General features: G+C 37.6%; 1 protein-coding gene across 4 annotated transcripts in view; it reads left to right on the top strand.

Moving 5' to 3' along the window:
• The window catches only part of Shab (potassium voltage-gated channel shaker cognate b), a 307,081-nt gene extending 290,405 nt beyond the window's left edge, over positions 1 to 16,676 (top strand). For 3 of the 4 annotated variants that reach the window (XM_083143980.1, XM_083143979.1, XM_083143978.1), the window contains 2 exons: positions 3,546 to 4,465; positions 12,541 to 16,676. In XM_083143980.1, coding sequence (XP_083000106.1) covers positions 3,546 to 4,456 — 911 coding nt within the window. In that variant the 3' untranslated portion in view covers positions 4,457 to 4,465; positions 12,541 to 16,676. The remainder of the gene's footprint in view (positions 1 to 3,545; positions 4,466 to 12,540) is intronic. The other variant, XM_083143976.1, reaches the window with a different exon arrangement.
• Positions 16,677 to 16,921: the final 245 nt, after the last annotated feature.

The following is a 16,921-nucleotide window of genomic DNA, read 5'->3' as shown; positions in this document are numbered from 1 at the left end:
AGCAATTGGGGAGCTACTTGAAAAAAAGAAGCAGTGACTCCTGTCACGAAAGCCAGAAAAAAGTGGCGATGGAACTGGATGCGCTGAGCACGGGTCGACCAATAGAAAAGCAGCTCTGTCATGCCCTGTCCCTTAAGCCTGGTTTACATTGGTCGAGTAGACAGGAGAGTAGCTGGAGCGAGTAAGGTAAAGCCAGCTACTCTCCCCGTGTAAACAACTGGGGAGAGTACTCGCTCCAGTAGTCAGAACAGTCGAGTGGCTGTCGACGGAGGACAGCGACTCGACCGAGTTTCTTCCAGTGTAGATGAGACTTGATGTATTTGGCGTAGGAGAAGTAAAATTAAAAACAAGTAATTTACGTTCTACACAACCAAGAACGATCGAAAATAGAAAAAGCAAGGAAATTGGTTTTCATTCCAGACATGTCCCCGTGCATTTCTCATGAAAAGAAGTGTGTAAACCGTTTCAGAACTTTTTTAAAAAAAATCGCCAACGACGTCGATTGTTCATTCTGTCAAAAGAGCACCAAACAGCTGCAGCCACTATCCCACTTTGCTGGAATCGAGTAGAAAGTATGTAAACATCTACTCGCCATAGAAGGACTGAGTTGAGCAGACAAGCCAGTAACTCGTCCCAGTTAACTCTCTCGCTCACTCGACCAATGTAAACCAGTCTTTAAAGGGCTGTCGCACCATGAAGTTTAGCTTAGTATGTGTGTACGTGCGAAAGGGTATCTGCCCTGAGGATCCACATAAATGATCACTATAACAAGGTTGCAGTGGCGTATGCTGGGTTTAAAACCTGGGCTATCTCTTTTTATCATAATGTTCAAATGGGAGGCTCTTTTTCGTTCAATTTCTTGGATTTTAAGGTGATGTGACATTGCGATTAAAATACATGCATTACAATTTACTAATAATTATAAAAATAACACTGTTTCATTAATATAAAAACAATAAGGAAAACATTTCAAATATTTCATGGTTATTTATAAAATATAGAGGCCCATATTGTGAAATATTTATGTAGGCCTACGTGCGAGAATAAAATATTCACGTATAATAAACTTCTTACCTTGAATATTTAATTTGGACAGGAACTCCATTCTTCTCTTGGCAACCTCTGTGGTAAAATGGTTATTAGCACAGCGCAATATGACGCCAGGGAACCCGGGTTCAAATCCAGGCATGGACATGGGTATTCTTTGTGAATGACCCTTCATGAATTTCATCGTATCGTCACTCATTCTCATCGTCGCGATTAGCTAAAGTGGCAGAAGAGCAACGCAAAATAACAAATCAAATCCATTCTTCTCTTCTTTGCGATGCCAGAGGCCTGCATATCTTCACGATTTGAAGTTTATCCTCATGCAAAAGCAGAGTAAATTGTTTCGGCAATAGTTCGTTAATTATGTCATTCATTTTCGTTCACTACGCGACGCAGCACAGATCATGCAAAACATATATACGTAATTCACGCACTCATACACTTAAGAAAATCCACACAGTAAGAAACCTAATTTTCTTAAACTTCCTTCAACGCGATTTCCACTCGCAAAATGCCCTTTGTCATCTCCGGCCAGTCAGTCTACCTCAGCCAGTCATAAACAAAGCAGCAGAGGGGTTGAAAACGTCGTTGGTTGAAGGTCAGCGGCCTGTGAGTTCTGCATGTGTTCGATGGGACAGTGTTGTTTTGGCCTACAGGACAAATTCCCTATCACATGCCAGCCACTCTTTTCCCGTTCCTGTAATAGTAGTTTAGTTTCAAAATTTCCCTTACCTGGGGAAAATCCCATGCTGGTTAGCGCATTGGCATCGCTGTAAGGTTTTACCGCCGTTGTAAAACGAAGAGTTCCCTGTCTAAGAAGCCACTACAAATACGTCACCGACCGCCTCCAGGCGCTGGTCGGGGAAGAATTTAACCGCTGAAGCCTGGTGGTAGTTTTAAAGGAAAGGAGTCCATCCCCATGTATAGAGCGAGCACAAGGAAAAATCCCCGCGCAGCCTTTACTTCCGTTCAGCTCGGGCCATAAGGAAGCATGGTCCACTCTCCCCCTCCTCTCCTCGCGGGAGTACGATGCACAGGAGTCGCGGGTTTTATACTATCATTTTTTCCCGCGGTCGTTGTTTGAGAGTGAAGCATCAGTCACATTTGCTAGTCGATTATTTTCTGTATTTAATCTGGGCTTCGACGATAGCCTAGGTAGCCTAGAATATACGCGCCTGCAAGGTTGGCATGTTTAAAACAGAAATGTTTACAACAACTTGTTTTAATCGTTTAAAACTGGCAACTGTGTATTAGTTGAACCTTCTCGAACAGCTTACATGCGAGATTTAAAAGTAGCCTAACGTAAATAGCAATTTTAATTAGTTAGTCAAGCGTTTACTTCATAACTTAAAACACAGTTTAAACATAACTTAAAACATGTTTAAGACAGAAATGTTTACAACAACTTGTTTTAATCGTTTAAAACTGGCAACTGTGTATTAGTTGAACCTTCTCGAACAGCTTACATGCGAGATTTAAAAGTAGCCTAACGTAAATAGCAATTTTAATTAGTTAGTCAAGCGTTTACTTCATAAATTAAAACACAGCCCTTCCTTGGATGATTAACAGAATCCATATTATTAGAAAATAATAAAACACTAAAATGCTGACCAAGGTAAAATTTATTGTATAAAAAATATACACAAAAATCGTAACGTTTCCACCCTTTAACAGGGTCTTCTTCAGAGTTTATTGTGAATCTTCGTCTGAAGGAGACCCTGTTAAAGGGTGGAAACGTTACGATTTTAGTGTATATTTTTTATACAATAAATTTTGCCTTGGTCAGCATTTTAATGTAAAAGGTAAAAAAAGAGTGTTCCCCTGTGCTTAGCACCATGCCATGAAGGCGTATAGGGGTAACGCCCCACACTTTCTTGATCCGGTCGTGAGTGGGGGTGATGTGATCAGCATCACGCCCCTGACCGCCTTTACCCCCCCCAGGGTTTCCCCCAGGTAGCCATGTTATTCGACGCTGGGTGGGCGCCGGGGCCGCTTCCATCGTTAGAAAAGTTCCCGGATTTGAACCGGCCGGGGATCGAACCCGGGACCTTTAGCATGGTAGTCAGACGCGTTACCGACTGAGCCACCGCGGCCATTTTAATGTTATATGTATTAACATGGAAGCAAGGCTTAACAGTGTTACCATTAGAAAATAAGTATTTTTGACATTAAGTTTCAAAGGTTTTATTTGCTTGAAACATGTTGTTTTTTGTTCTGGATTAAAACATTGTTTTTAACATTTAAAACATATTTAAAACAAAAGCTGTTTTTGTTTCATTTAAAAAAGACAAATTTTGCCAACTCTACACTAAAATAATGAAAATCGTTGTAATTCTATGTAATTATTTCATAGACAGTGATCTATCCGCCCTCTTAACTTCTTCGACAAGGCCCAATTTTCACATATTTCTTAAACGAAGATTCTGTGTAAATCACTGTCCACAGAAAAGTGAGTTTCAGCAGATTTCTTATTTAACATCTTGATTTCTCAATTGCAGGTAAAAACGGTAGCAAGTCTTCTCTGTCCGTGGAGTCCATAGACAGCCGCAAGTCCATCGGAAGTCCAACAGAGCAGAGGAAGAAGTCCATCTTGAAGAAGTCTGACAGTGGACACCGTTCGGATCCGGAGACAGAGAAGCTGATCTCGGACACCTCGGCAAGCGTTTCGGACAACGGCGTCGACTCTTCGGACAGAGCCGGATCGGACTACTCTCCCAAGCTTAGGGTGACGTCGACGCCCCCTACCAAGCACCCTCTTCGCGGGATCGGCCCGAAGTCTGGAACCAAGCCTCACGCTCTTCCCATCAAGTTCGTAGGCATAGAGGACGACTGCAAGTACGCACAATCAAGGAGGCACCCGAAACCCGTGCTCAAGTCCCCGTTGCCCCGTGCCGATTTCCTGGATGACCTCCTGAAGGATTACACCCTGGAGAAGCACACTAGGGACGAAGCGAACGTTGAGAACAAAATGAAGGACAGGGAGTTGGGTAGACCCTACCTGAAGCTGCCCAGTGCAGGTGGTTGCAGTGGAGGCATTTCGCCCATACCCGTGTCGCCAGGCTGCGAAAATCAGTCTGTCACCCTCATGGGACCTCCACGTTGCACCAATCCTGGTTGTCACTTCAACCAGATGGCCCATTCTTCCAGCAAAGGGTTAGTGTGTCTTTGTGGCAATACGATGGACCTTGTGACGAACCATAGTAGGGGCGTCGGGGTAACGCCATCCCCCCAGGCGAACAAAGACAGGGATTCGATTTTCATATGCCCCCCATCGTCAGAGAACGAGACAAACGTCCATTCTGACGTGGACGAGCTTCTGTTTGCGGATTGCTCGCCCACCGAGGAGACCAAACTTCTGGACCGCGAGTCTGCGGAATACAAATGCGCTCAAGATCTTCCGAGCTCGTAGCAATCACAGGTGAGTTGTCCACACTCAAGGCTGCAGTCACATGATTGATTTCTTGTCGACAGTTGGCGTCAGTGTATTTTGTCGAGAGAGTACTAAGGCCGTGGTCCCATGGATCATATTAGTGTGACATCACGAGCAGACAACTGAGCAAACGTGAGTCAAACGAACAACTCACATGGTGTTTCCTTGTGCGATAGCATTGGATTTTCCATCCCAAGGGGCAGATTTTAAAATTGTGACAGCAGTTATGAAACAAAATAGTGATATATGTCGTACATCCATGTAAAGATAAGATTTCAGAGAATATTACACATACCTTACAGAGAATAAGGTAAAGAATAACTGGAGTAAGAATAAATGCATTTTTAAAGAAATAGGCCCATTCCTGTTCTAAAGTATTACTGCCACGTCATAGCCGCAATGGCTGCTCGGAGCCCAGCAGCCTCATATGACTGCAGCAGGGCCGACAATAGGCTACGGTTCCTGGATCAGGTGATGGGTTTGTTTGGACTCGATGTGACATCACACTAATATGGTCCATTACTGGTTCAGGTGCAGACCTGTTATTACCATTCAGGCAGCCCATAACTGTCGACAAAGGTTGTGGAGACCTACAACATTAACTTACTTGATCTTTTGCTCCTAGTGTAGCATAGGGTCTCCATGAAGCATTTCCATCTTGTCCGATTCTTCACCAAGCTCTTGGCCTCCAATCACGTCTTCTCTTGTTGCGGAAACTACTGCTCTATTGCCCTTCTCCACGTACATCTGGGGCATCCTCTTCGCGCTCCCTGAGGGTTCCAATCCAAAGCAACCTTTTCTATTGAGTCATCCGGTTTTCTCAGAGTGGGCCCGATCCATTACCATTTTCACTTCTTTATTTGTTGTATGATTGGCTTATGGTTAGTGATAACCCAAAGTTTCTCAGTTGTAATTTTATCGGACCACTTTATATTCATGATATTCCTCAAGCACCTATTCACAAATGTTTGTAGTTGGTGTTTTATTTTATTTGTTTGCTACCATGTTTTACATCCATACAGTAAAACTGACTTAGCATGTGTTTGAAATATCCTCAGCTTTGATTCTAATCCAATTTGTTTGCTTTTCCATATTGGATACACTTGAATAAAAACTATATTAGCTTTACTCATTCTGTTCTGACATCTTCCTCTGCCCCTCCATTTTTGGTTATTATTGCTCCGAGATATTGAAAATTCTCCACTTCTTAAACAATTGTGTTTCCTATTTCCAATTTCGGCTTTTTTGTGGCATTTATTCTCATTTCTTTTTTGTTTTGTTTTTTCATTTATTTTTAATCTTACTGCTTTCGATTCGGTTTCAATATATTTCGATTGTTTTCCATATCCTTGAAGGATTGTGAAAGAAGACAAACATCACAGGCAAATTCAAGGTCCTCGAGTCTGTCATTTTCCATTGCATTCCTCTTCTCTTTCTGTCCACTGATAGCTGGTTGTTGTGTATTACTTGACTCTTGCTTCCTTCATACATGTTTCTTACCTGTGTCATGAAGGTTTACTGAGTCAAAAGCTTTTTTGTAGTCAATGAAAACTGTATATATTGTTGTTCCCCTTCTGCTGTCTGTTCTAGTATAATTCGGAGAGTATTTATGTGATCCACACATCATCTATTAGAACGAAATCCTGCCTGTTTCTTCCTTATAGCTTCTTCTGTTAATTTCTTTATTGTATTTAATAATATTCTTGCAACTACTTTGTTGGGTATTGATAACGAAGTTGTTCCTCTCCAGTTACTACATTTTGATAGATCTCCTTTCTTTGGACTCAATGTGACATTACACTAATATGATCGGATCCATTGCTGGTCAATGCTTTCAGATGCAAACCTGTTATTACAATTCAGACAGCTCATAAAATGTTGACAAAGGTTGTGGCGACCTACAACACTGAGGCACCGTATCTGTAGATCCCAGTCCTTCTCCCATGGGGGAAATAATATAATTTCACACATCCAAGGAGTTGTTAACAAGCATGGAGAAAATTCAGCTGTGTAGCACTGGTCTAAATTATACTATACTGGATTTGCTCTATCTCTGTGTTCTTTCACTGTGTGCAATGTCACTTGAAAAGTATTGCTGATGTTTTTGCATGGTGTGAAGAAGAATAACATGTCCAGTGTGTATATATTCAGCAATATCACCCTCAAAGCTGAACTTAAACATGCGCTAGTAGTCAGTTACCAATCTATCTTGTACACAACTTCTTTCTGAAAGCAGGGCCAAGTAATGTGGATTATATTTATTAATTAATTAAGTTTCAATAGAGATACATATCCAATTACAGAATTTAAATAATGCATTTTAACATGCTTCTTTGTTTTTTTATTTTTTTATTTAGCGTCACTTTTCTGCCACTATTGGCTAATTGCATTGATGAGGATGTGTGATGATATGATGAAATTGGTTAAGGGACACTTACAAAGAACACCAATAACCAGTTTGGGATTCGAACCTGGGATCCCTAGCCCTCCGCCATGAGGTCGTCATCTAAAACACATATACATACATATCCATACCTTCTCTATCTCTCCCTCTCACACAAATACACATACCCATACATAGTGCCTTCCTGATGGTGTAGTGGTAATGATCCCACATTAAACTGTACATCCAGTCCCGATTAGCCTTTCTGTGCATAAATTGAACTTAAAACATCAATTTATTCATTCATTCATTCTACAAATTACTACCACTTCTATGTCAAACAAACAAGGTGGTATTTGACCAGGATATAAGGGTGAATTCCCTCATCTAGTTACAATATCCTCCCTCTAGTTGCTAATTTTTGGCATTTTGGAAGGGAGAATATATTGTAGCTTGACGTTGGGTATGGTACGGGATCGAGTCACGCCGGGACGTAGCTCAGATAAATAAGATAGGTCTTTAAGTTTGATTTAGCTAATCACCTCTTCCCCTAGGGAAGGTGATGAAGGATCATTGGTAGCCTGTGATGTTGAATGCTACTCACCCCTTGCTGTAGGTATGGCCCTCGGCTTCTGGCGACGGTTGCATGGTGACAGGTGCCCGCTGGTGAGATCGAAGGTGGCGATAAGAGATGGCAGGCAATTAGGGAACTTGATTTTATGGACTGCAGATTCTCCGGTAGGCTTTGGTTAATGTTCCTCCGTAGTCTGAACTGCTTCTGGACTTCTCGCTTGTTGCCATTTCGTAACGTCACGATCTCTCAACAGGCCATCGTCGTCTTCTCGTTGATCAGTTGCTGGTGATATTGGAGCAAAGTGAGAGATCGATTTACCGTCTCCAGGGGTTTTATACTTTGGATTTGAGTCATGACTTGGTGGACTTTGCACCTCCAGCTGTACACCTGGGGTATTTATCTGAGCTACGTCCCGGCGTAACTCGATCCCGTACCATACCCGATGTCACGCTACAATATATATAATTTTTATAATGGGTCATTCCACATCAAGTAGTCTTATCGTTCCCACTAACTTTTCTCAGATTTTGTTTAAATTTTACCTGCTGCAGCATTAATGTGTTGAAAGATATTTCTCAAAATTTTAGATTCTTAACTGCATTGGTTGGTGGTCCTAAAAACTGGTAGTTTCAATCCCCAGTGGTGGCACATAATGGTTCTGATCCCACTTTGAACTGTTGGTCCAGTCACAATTAGCCTCTCTGTGCATAATGTGGACTTAAAACAATAACTCAATACAAACTGGTACTCATATAAAACTGCTGATTCAAACAATTAAAAAAATTACCCTTCCGTATGCAAGAGTAGGCTCGCCATCCTTCCTGGAATGGCTGGGAGTCTCCCAGAATCGAACTCACTGTCCCAATCTCCCAGACAACTCCTGCAATGATGAGATTTAGAATTATGTTTTTTATTATTGTCTTTTTATTTTATTTTATTATGCGTTTGCCAAGTGAAGACATTTCTCATTGCAAACCAAACAATTAAACTTCACAATATTACTTTGTAGACTCATGAAAACTGAGTCGTAGATTAAGTAAGTGGGAAGAGGGAGAAATGGAAAATTTAAACCATTGTTGCATCAAAGATTCTACACAACAGCTGGAGAAAAGAAAATCAAAGGCATTGTTGCCTCAAAGTCTCGAGACAACTTTATTTCTCTCCACCCAATTTTACATCGTCATATAGATTTAGTTTCTAGTGTATTACAGTGGGATTAAGTTAGGTTCAGAAGGTTCTATGTATTTTTTTTAGGTAGTTTTCATCAAGTTGACTCAATTTTGTATTCGCAGTAACACCACCACAAATTGGTAACAGTTGATATTCTGGACCGCATGATGGTAGGTGTCCACTGATCCCATATGCAGGCTGAAATCTCAGAAGAAGAGTTGTTATGCTTCTCCCTGAAGATTCGAACCCACGCGTCCCATAGCCGGAGCCCAAAGCTTGACCCTTAGACTGCACGGCCACAGTGCGGGACTCCCACCCAAGTTCCCAGGTTCGTATCGAGACCTGGGCATGGGTGTTCTGTTTGAGAGTTCCTTCATCGCTTAATCAACGCTCATCCTTATTGTCACGATTAGTCTAAAGTGGCAGAAATGTGATGCTAAATAATAAAAATACAAAAACACAAAGCTTCTTTCATGAAGTTCACACAGTAAAACAAACACCCCTGGGTTTAATTTTTTTGTTTGTATTACTTGGATATATTATTTTACATCTTTCTTTTCTTTCCTACTCTATGATGCCACTCTATCCAAAGGATTGTGAAAGTATTTCTCTGCGTAAATATTGTTGTCTATCGCTTTCAATCTTGTTCAAATCAGGATGATTGTAAGTTTTTCTGCTGACTGCTACTTCGTTTTGCATCTTTTTCTTGATGTTTTAAATACTCAATGCTGCTGCTTCTTCTTCTTTTACATGATCAACAATATCAATGCAATACTAATTTACTTCAACAATTAAAAAATATAGTGATAAATTTTCAACAATACCAAACCAGGACACATTCTTACCAGGCATAAACAAGTGAGACATGTAGAAACTGTAAGCTATTTTGTTCCTTTTTTTAAAATTGTTAATAAGTGTCACATTCTTGAACAACTAAGTATTTAATGGATGTAACATTAAAACTAATTAAACAAAAAGTGCAAACGCCATTAGAGAAAACTTCTCAAATAGCAGATATAATATTAAAATTTGTATGTTACAAATGTATACTGTGCAGGATATGAACTGGCATTATATGCGAGAAAAAATATTACGCTACAAAGTTTAATAGAACATACATAAACACCCGAAACAAACAGCTTCTAAAGCCATACTTCACGAGGCTAAGATTAGTTCAAGAAGGACCCGAACAGATGGCAATTAAAATATTCAACCATTTACCAAATTATATAAAAGCAGAAAGTATGACAAGTTTCAAAAACAAATTAAAAAACTATTAGTTAATAAGGAATATTATAGCATTAGTGAATATCTAGATTGTAAATTATAGAAATTTTGTAATTATATTTTTTATATTAACTGTACTGAACCCTCCAAATATCAATGTATACGGTTTATATGGAGTAAGAAATTCAAATTCAAAGTTTCTCTACAAGTGCTTGAAGTGTTGGGATGGTATGTACCCCTAGCTAGGAATTTTTTTTGCAAAGCATCCCCCCAGCTGTCCCATTGTCACCATGTTAAACCATGGGAGCATCTTCCCAGCTAACGCCAAGGGTCAACGAAACATTCCCAGTTAACATTTTTCACTTCAAGTGCTGTCTACTATGATTCAGCATTTATAAATATTGTTGAATGAAAACCTGGACCTTAGGCATCAAGAGGATGGTTTGCCGAAAACATGGGACTTAAGGATTACAACTCAATCCCAGTCAGTGTGTGATTATTGTTCACCTGATTTCAAAACCAAAGATTAGGGGAAGGTGGGGGAATGGCGCTCAGCGGGCAATGGCGCTCACCCCTCTGTAGTCGTTACGGAGGGTGTTATTGAAGAGTAACCTGTGCTGACATCTAGAACCCAGTACTACGAGGCACCAAACAAAAGGCGGCGCATGTGGAGTTGACTTTTAAGAAGCAGGGTGCGAAAAACGAATTCCTCATATTTTGTTATAAAATTGCGAAGGAAATAAGTGCAAGGTAAGTAGACGGAACGTTTAATCTAGAGTCTTGAAAATTTTACAGATCTAATAATAGTATCTCTTGTTTATTTCTTAATTATTATAAACTAAACATTTGAGGTTCTTCAAGAGACGAGAAACAAAGAACATAATATGGCGCCTATCGTGTAATGACGCTCACGCTGTTTGTTATGGGAACATGAAGGGTGCAAAGACGTTTCTCATAATAAGCGTCCCATGTGTGCATTTTTGTGCAAAATTGTGCTCAATTTAATTTGTATCTGCATATTAATAAATATAAGTACTTAAAGATATAGTTTCTGTATAGTACAAAAATTGTATTGATTTACTGTTAGGATGATTACTGAGTGCCATTACCCAACCAATAGGGCAATTGCGCTCACACGCACATTGTTACTTTCTGACGTTTACAGATATAACTATTAACAACAGATGCAAAGTAGTACACAGAGATGTACTACAAGCATTGCTTATTCAGGCCCCCATTTTCTTTTTGTTTCACTGCATACAGTTTTAGAGATTTTTAAAATCTCCCTTAGGTGGTCCAATTCCCCCACTTTCCCCTAATAAATTTTGAATGGAGGGTTGTGAGTGAATACCTTTTTTTCAGCTGTGTTTACTAAAGATGTATTGTTTTAGTGATCAAGGGCAGGGACAGGGGACATTCTGGTTTGTGAATGTCTGGAACCTTCCTGTTCTGTCTCATCACTGTCGTAATCGGAGACAAAGAACGGACAATAGCATGTAAATGAAAGTACAGCATTTCTTTCATGAAAATTCCAATTTCTATCCCTGGTCAAGGAAAAAAACGTTAATTTGCCAACTGTTATAATAAATTAATGCTGCAATACAGTGATGTATCCTCCATGTTACCACGTTTACCGCCAGTAAACCAACTTTTCCCATTTATTTTTTTATACAACATGCTTTAATCGCTCATTATATTATGCAAACTATTAAAACAAGCTCTTAAACCCGAATTTAAGTAAATTATGTAAATAACTTAAAGACTGATATATGTACGCAACTGATCATTCTGCATCACACCCTTCTGGCAACCGGGTTTCCTCCCTGATTTTACATATAGAGGGTAAGGGTGCCAAAGACAAAGTGTGTGCTGGGTTCTCTTTCAAAACAGTCTGCCATTGCAACAAACAGCTCGATGGGAGAAAACTGCTTGTTCGTTTCTTTTTGTGTGTTGTGCTTGGCAATATATAAAAATTGTTGCAGTAAACCAGGTAAAATTTTCAGGATTCACCATTGTTCTAATGTATTGTGTACGTATTCATATTATTTTTCCATGTTGCTACGTGTAAGATGACCAGATTTTTTAAAACATAAAAAACACGACAGTAAAAAAAAGGGGCAGTAAAAATTTATACATTTTAATACAACAAAACTGTTTTGTCATAAATGCTTATATTTGAAAACTAAATAAGAAAAAAACACATAATATGGTGATATGCACTGCCCTCTAACCAGGCAGTTCTTTAGAATTACAAGTCATTCATTGATATTTGCCGATGAATAGATCTTATTTGGTCCATCCCTCTCTTCGAATAACATTTTTCACCGTATTATTCAACATAGCTTTCAAAGTTTGTACTGAAAGAGCATTCTTATACAAAAACACTTGTCCAGTTGGATCCTGGTAAACAGAAAAAAACTCCAATATTTTAAGAAAATTGGAATATGGCGAATTGTTGACAATGAAATGTGAAATAAGTTCTACTCAACAATGCTATAGTTTATAGTGTATTGTTGTAGTAATTCTAGGCTGATAAGCCATTGTCACAAAAAAGGAACATTTTGGTGTCCCGTTTTACTTTCCAAAAAAGGGGCACTGTCTCTGCTAATATGGGAAGTCTGGTGACGTTAAACATTAGGTAGTAGTGTGTGAAATCTCCAACTAGTAATATTGTTGCCTATTTAATACTTGTATTTAATTTATTTTCAGTCTCTCTTTGCCAGACTAAACATCTCCAATTTGTGGGGTCAAATTGGGTCGTCAGCTGGCTACGAGCTTCTCTGTAGCATCTCGGACAACCAGCCTTTGTGTGGAGATTGAGACTTCGCTGCAATTGACGTAAGGGATATTTCCGAACGGAGCAATCACAGCAATAGTGGTGGAATTTCCAGAGGATCAAAAGAGGAAGATTATGCAAGACAAGCATCGAGGTTATTTCTTGTAAGTGTTGGTTGCGGGAGAACCAAGTGCATCCTTCTCAACCCTTCGAAAAGAAATTTCAACATGAAAGTGGTGGTTTTTTGGCAAGTGGTGTGTATGCGTTTACGTGTTTGTTCAAATCTAGGCTGCTAGTTATATGTAGCACACATTCCATGTTGTGTAAATTTTGATAGCAGGTCATGCCAAATAGCCTCTGTGCTGTACAGTGTTCACCTTATCTATGTGTAAAGGCTGTGTTGTTGGGGAGAAAAAAGGGGTTCTAACAAAAGTGATGTCCTTTATGTTTGAATAGAGTTTGCAATAGTTAAGAATAAAATCGTCAGTTGGTGGTTGGTCTCTAAGATAAAGCATTAGAGAATTCCGACTGCATGCCTGGCACAAGAGAGAATCGAATGAAGATAATAACACTACGCGTTTTCCAAAGGTCTACCAAACTGGTTCGTATTGCGAAACCTAAAGGTATAATAATACAAATGCTACAAAATGACCATACTATATTGCCAAGAGAGGTCATGTTCAATTTCGTCTGTTTGTTATCTTCGTGATTTGTTTCCCTTATACAAGAAAAAGCTTGCATAAGTTTTACTATTTAAAGACTGACTGTGTTGGGAATCTGTGGCTCATAATTTATTGTTTTGCTGTTAAACTGAAGACAAATTTTGTCAGTGTTGATAAAGAGTTAGATATGATTGTTCAAAATGCAATATATGAAAATCTTTGTGTGAACGATATTACAACACAAGAAAAATTATATATATGTATATATATATATAATGTGAAGCTTTCTGCCTGTGATCTTTAGAAGTGATGTGAATAGTTACAACAAAAATAAAGAAGAAATTATCTAGAGTGCTTGTAAGTCAATGACTCATGGCTGCTAGGAAGAAGAACAATACGGAAAGAAAAAAGTGACTGTCTCTTTCACGTCAAAGCAACCTGGGACAATGACTTCAAGCTAGGTATGTGATAGCCGTGCTTCAAATTCGTTTTAAGATTGTGAAGAATTTTCATGTAAAAACAAAAGTAAAATATGAACCGTTTCCACAAGTGTTTGAACACTAAACAACAAAACTGTTTTACAATAACGTGTGTGTGTGTATGTGTGTGTGTGTGTGTGTGTGTGTACATGTGTGTATGTGTGAGTGTGTGTTTGTATGTATGTATGTACGTGTAGACATACAATTATATGTATATTGAAGAGGTTTATTCATAAAATGAGATATGGAGTATGTTATGAACAGAAGCAGTGTTAATGTATTTATTACAGAGTTTTCAGTATAAACAGAAAAAAAAATTCTAATGTGAAGGGGAGTTTATTGTCATAAAATGTTCATCTTTAATGATTTGATATTTTACAATAGTCATAATTGCACAAGTTTGTTGTAAAATCTGCATATTTTCTGTTCCATAGGTTCAGTAGTGCAGGATCCCACACATTAGAGGGCCTGCCCTGCATAAGGCATAACTAATATCCTGAGGCTCAATTTCGTGTATTTTATTTATTAACAATTAAGGCAACACTGTTGGACATAAATTGTGCCAAGTCCATTGTTGATGTCTTGTGAACATTGAGCTTGGTTACCCTCTATGTGTGACATCCTAAAGTGCATTACAGACCTACTATGGTGTAAACAAAGTATATTTACCCATGTGCATTGTTAATGGTTAACAGAATGTGCAGGTAAATCTCATGTAAGTTAATTGTTAAAAAGAACGATATCATTCTTGTTAGGTTTTACGAACATTGTTGATAGAATGGCATCCCTTTGCAAAAATGGCTATATATAAATATATATATATATATATATAATATTTTCATTAATACAATAATTTACACGCTCAAAAAATTTTAAAAGTGTGTGTGCGTGTGTTATCAACATGGGCTTATTCCATGCTGAATCATTTGTTGCGATGTGTATGCTTTGTAGTTTTGGAAAAATGAAGGAATATTATTTCATATAGGGCCTAATTGCAAACATGTATGCAGAAACTAGAAATGGGCAAAAAAAATCTAATATATGTAAATCATCTTCAAGACTTTCAAAAATAGTGTCTTACTAAAAATTCACATATTGTAACCTTATTTTTTAAATGAATATACATATATTTGAAAATTGTTTTAAAGGTTGATCTAGATAATTTGTAAGACATCATTTTATTTAGATATTTGAATTGTAAAATTGCAATAGAAAAAATACTAGCAAGTCCTATTTCTTTTACCATGTTGTTCAAATCATTTACTCTTTCTCTGTGTAAAAGGTACACAAATGTTGCAAATTATCAGAATTGTTGTGGAGCCCATTGCTAGTGTTGTTTCTCTTTTTCATTCCCAAACACGTGTGCACAAATATTTTTTTTCATCACACAACAAATTGAATTTGTATGTGTGGTGGGTTGCACAGGTAAAATTACAACTTAAGTTAGCTGTATGGCTGTTACATTTTATATATATTTGTGTGTATTTTATTTTTTACTGTATCTGTGTATTTGTATATTTGTTTTTATTCTTGTTTTCCATTATGAAAGAAAGTAATCTTCTATACATCAGCAGTCCTATTTAAATTACAAAAAAATGGCATTTTATAATTCTATTGTTATTTTTTCCTCCAGAAATAGTGTGTACTTTAATATTACCATGAAAGAAATTAATTTGTTTTCTTTTGACAGGTTCTATAGCGCACACACACAAAATTTCCAAATGAATTACGGAGGTTGAGTGCATTTTGCACTATTGGAGTTGATGTTCTATTTCTATAACAGAATTCATTACAATGAATGTATCTGAAAGGTGGACTATAGAGTAAAAATGTTCCTCAAAGATGACCCATTCAGTGCTGAAATTCAAGGATGAGTGTATTCAAAGTGACTTACCTTTATGAAAGGAAATTAAAAAAAATACACCCAATGATAAAAAAAAAGTTAGTCGCACTTCCTATGGGTAATTTTTTACACATTTGCACACATTTTGTGATAGACGCATTAATTAACATTTCCATTTTTTTAAAACAGTTCTACAAACTATCACATGTGAATTTTTCACACTAATCTCTGCAATGTGGAGTATTGATTTTTTGTCAGTGAAGAAAGTCATGGCTGCTGGCTTTCCTGCAACTTCTCTGTAATATTGTATATGTTGGTACAAAGCATGAGAAAAGATGATAAAAAAGATTTAATGCACTAAGTTATTTTAATCGTGTGTACCCTTTTTGATTACCTAAGCACTGTTCATTGCTATCTCAGACTGAAGTACTTCTTCCAAATAACAACTTATTAGAAAAAAAATTGATAAACGAAAACTAAATTACTACACTGATACGAAATAATAAACTTTAAAAAAAATCATCACGTAACTAAGCTACTGATAAATGTTGCATACTTTTATCCAAGGAAATAAAAATTAATATAAATTAATTATTACGAAGACAAGGATTTAAATCACAAGAAATAGAAATATTTCATAAAACTGCAGATAAAGTTTTCATTGTAGGTAATGCCAATATTTATAAAATACTGTAGTATATTTTAATGGAAACAGGTTCCGTTAATGTTAAAAAAATATCACTTTATTTCTACTTAACAATTATAAATAGAAATTATTTGGATATATCCAGTATAGAATGTCATATACTATTTATAATATTCATTACTTTTTTAACCTTCAGTCTTGAGGTAGTAATTTCATCCTTCATAATTTATGCCCACAATGTACTATGCTGAGTGTTATTGTCTATGATAATGATCAATGCAAGCAAAAAATATTGTACAGAATAAAGAGAGATCTTTTTTTCATTTCTAATTCTTAAAATGCAAAACTGCCTTCACATTAAACAACTCTTCATTTTTTGTTGCCTTGTGTAAGATATCGTTAACATAGAAAGGAAATTACATTTACCTAAAACTGAACCAGATGTGCAGCAAACTCCTCTCCCAAAGTAAAAAGAAGGATCTAGTTTTGAAGTTTGTTTATGCATTGTACATTAGTTTGAATTTTATGCATTCGGATTTGTTACTGTCAATATACACAACATATGAAGTTGATGAGATTAATTCTTGAAACTTTAACCCAAGAAAAAAATTTCACCCTGGCAAGATGGATTTTTGGCACCCCCCACCCTACTTTCCATCCTGTGCCCCTCATCTTTCTACCCCG

This window comes from Lepisma saccharinum, chromosome 22, assembly GCF_977018435.1.
Source record: "Lepisma saccharinum chromosome 22, izLepSacc3.1, whole genome shotgun sequence".
Classification (NCBI taxonomy): Eukaryota; Metazoa; Arthropoda; class Insecta; order Zygentoma; family Lepismatidae; genus Lepisma; species Lepisma saccharinum.
This window is presented reverse-complemented; position numbering and strand designations above follow the sequence as displayed.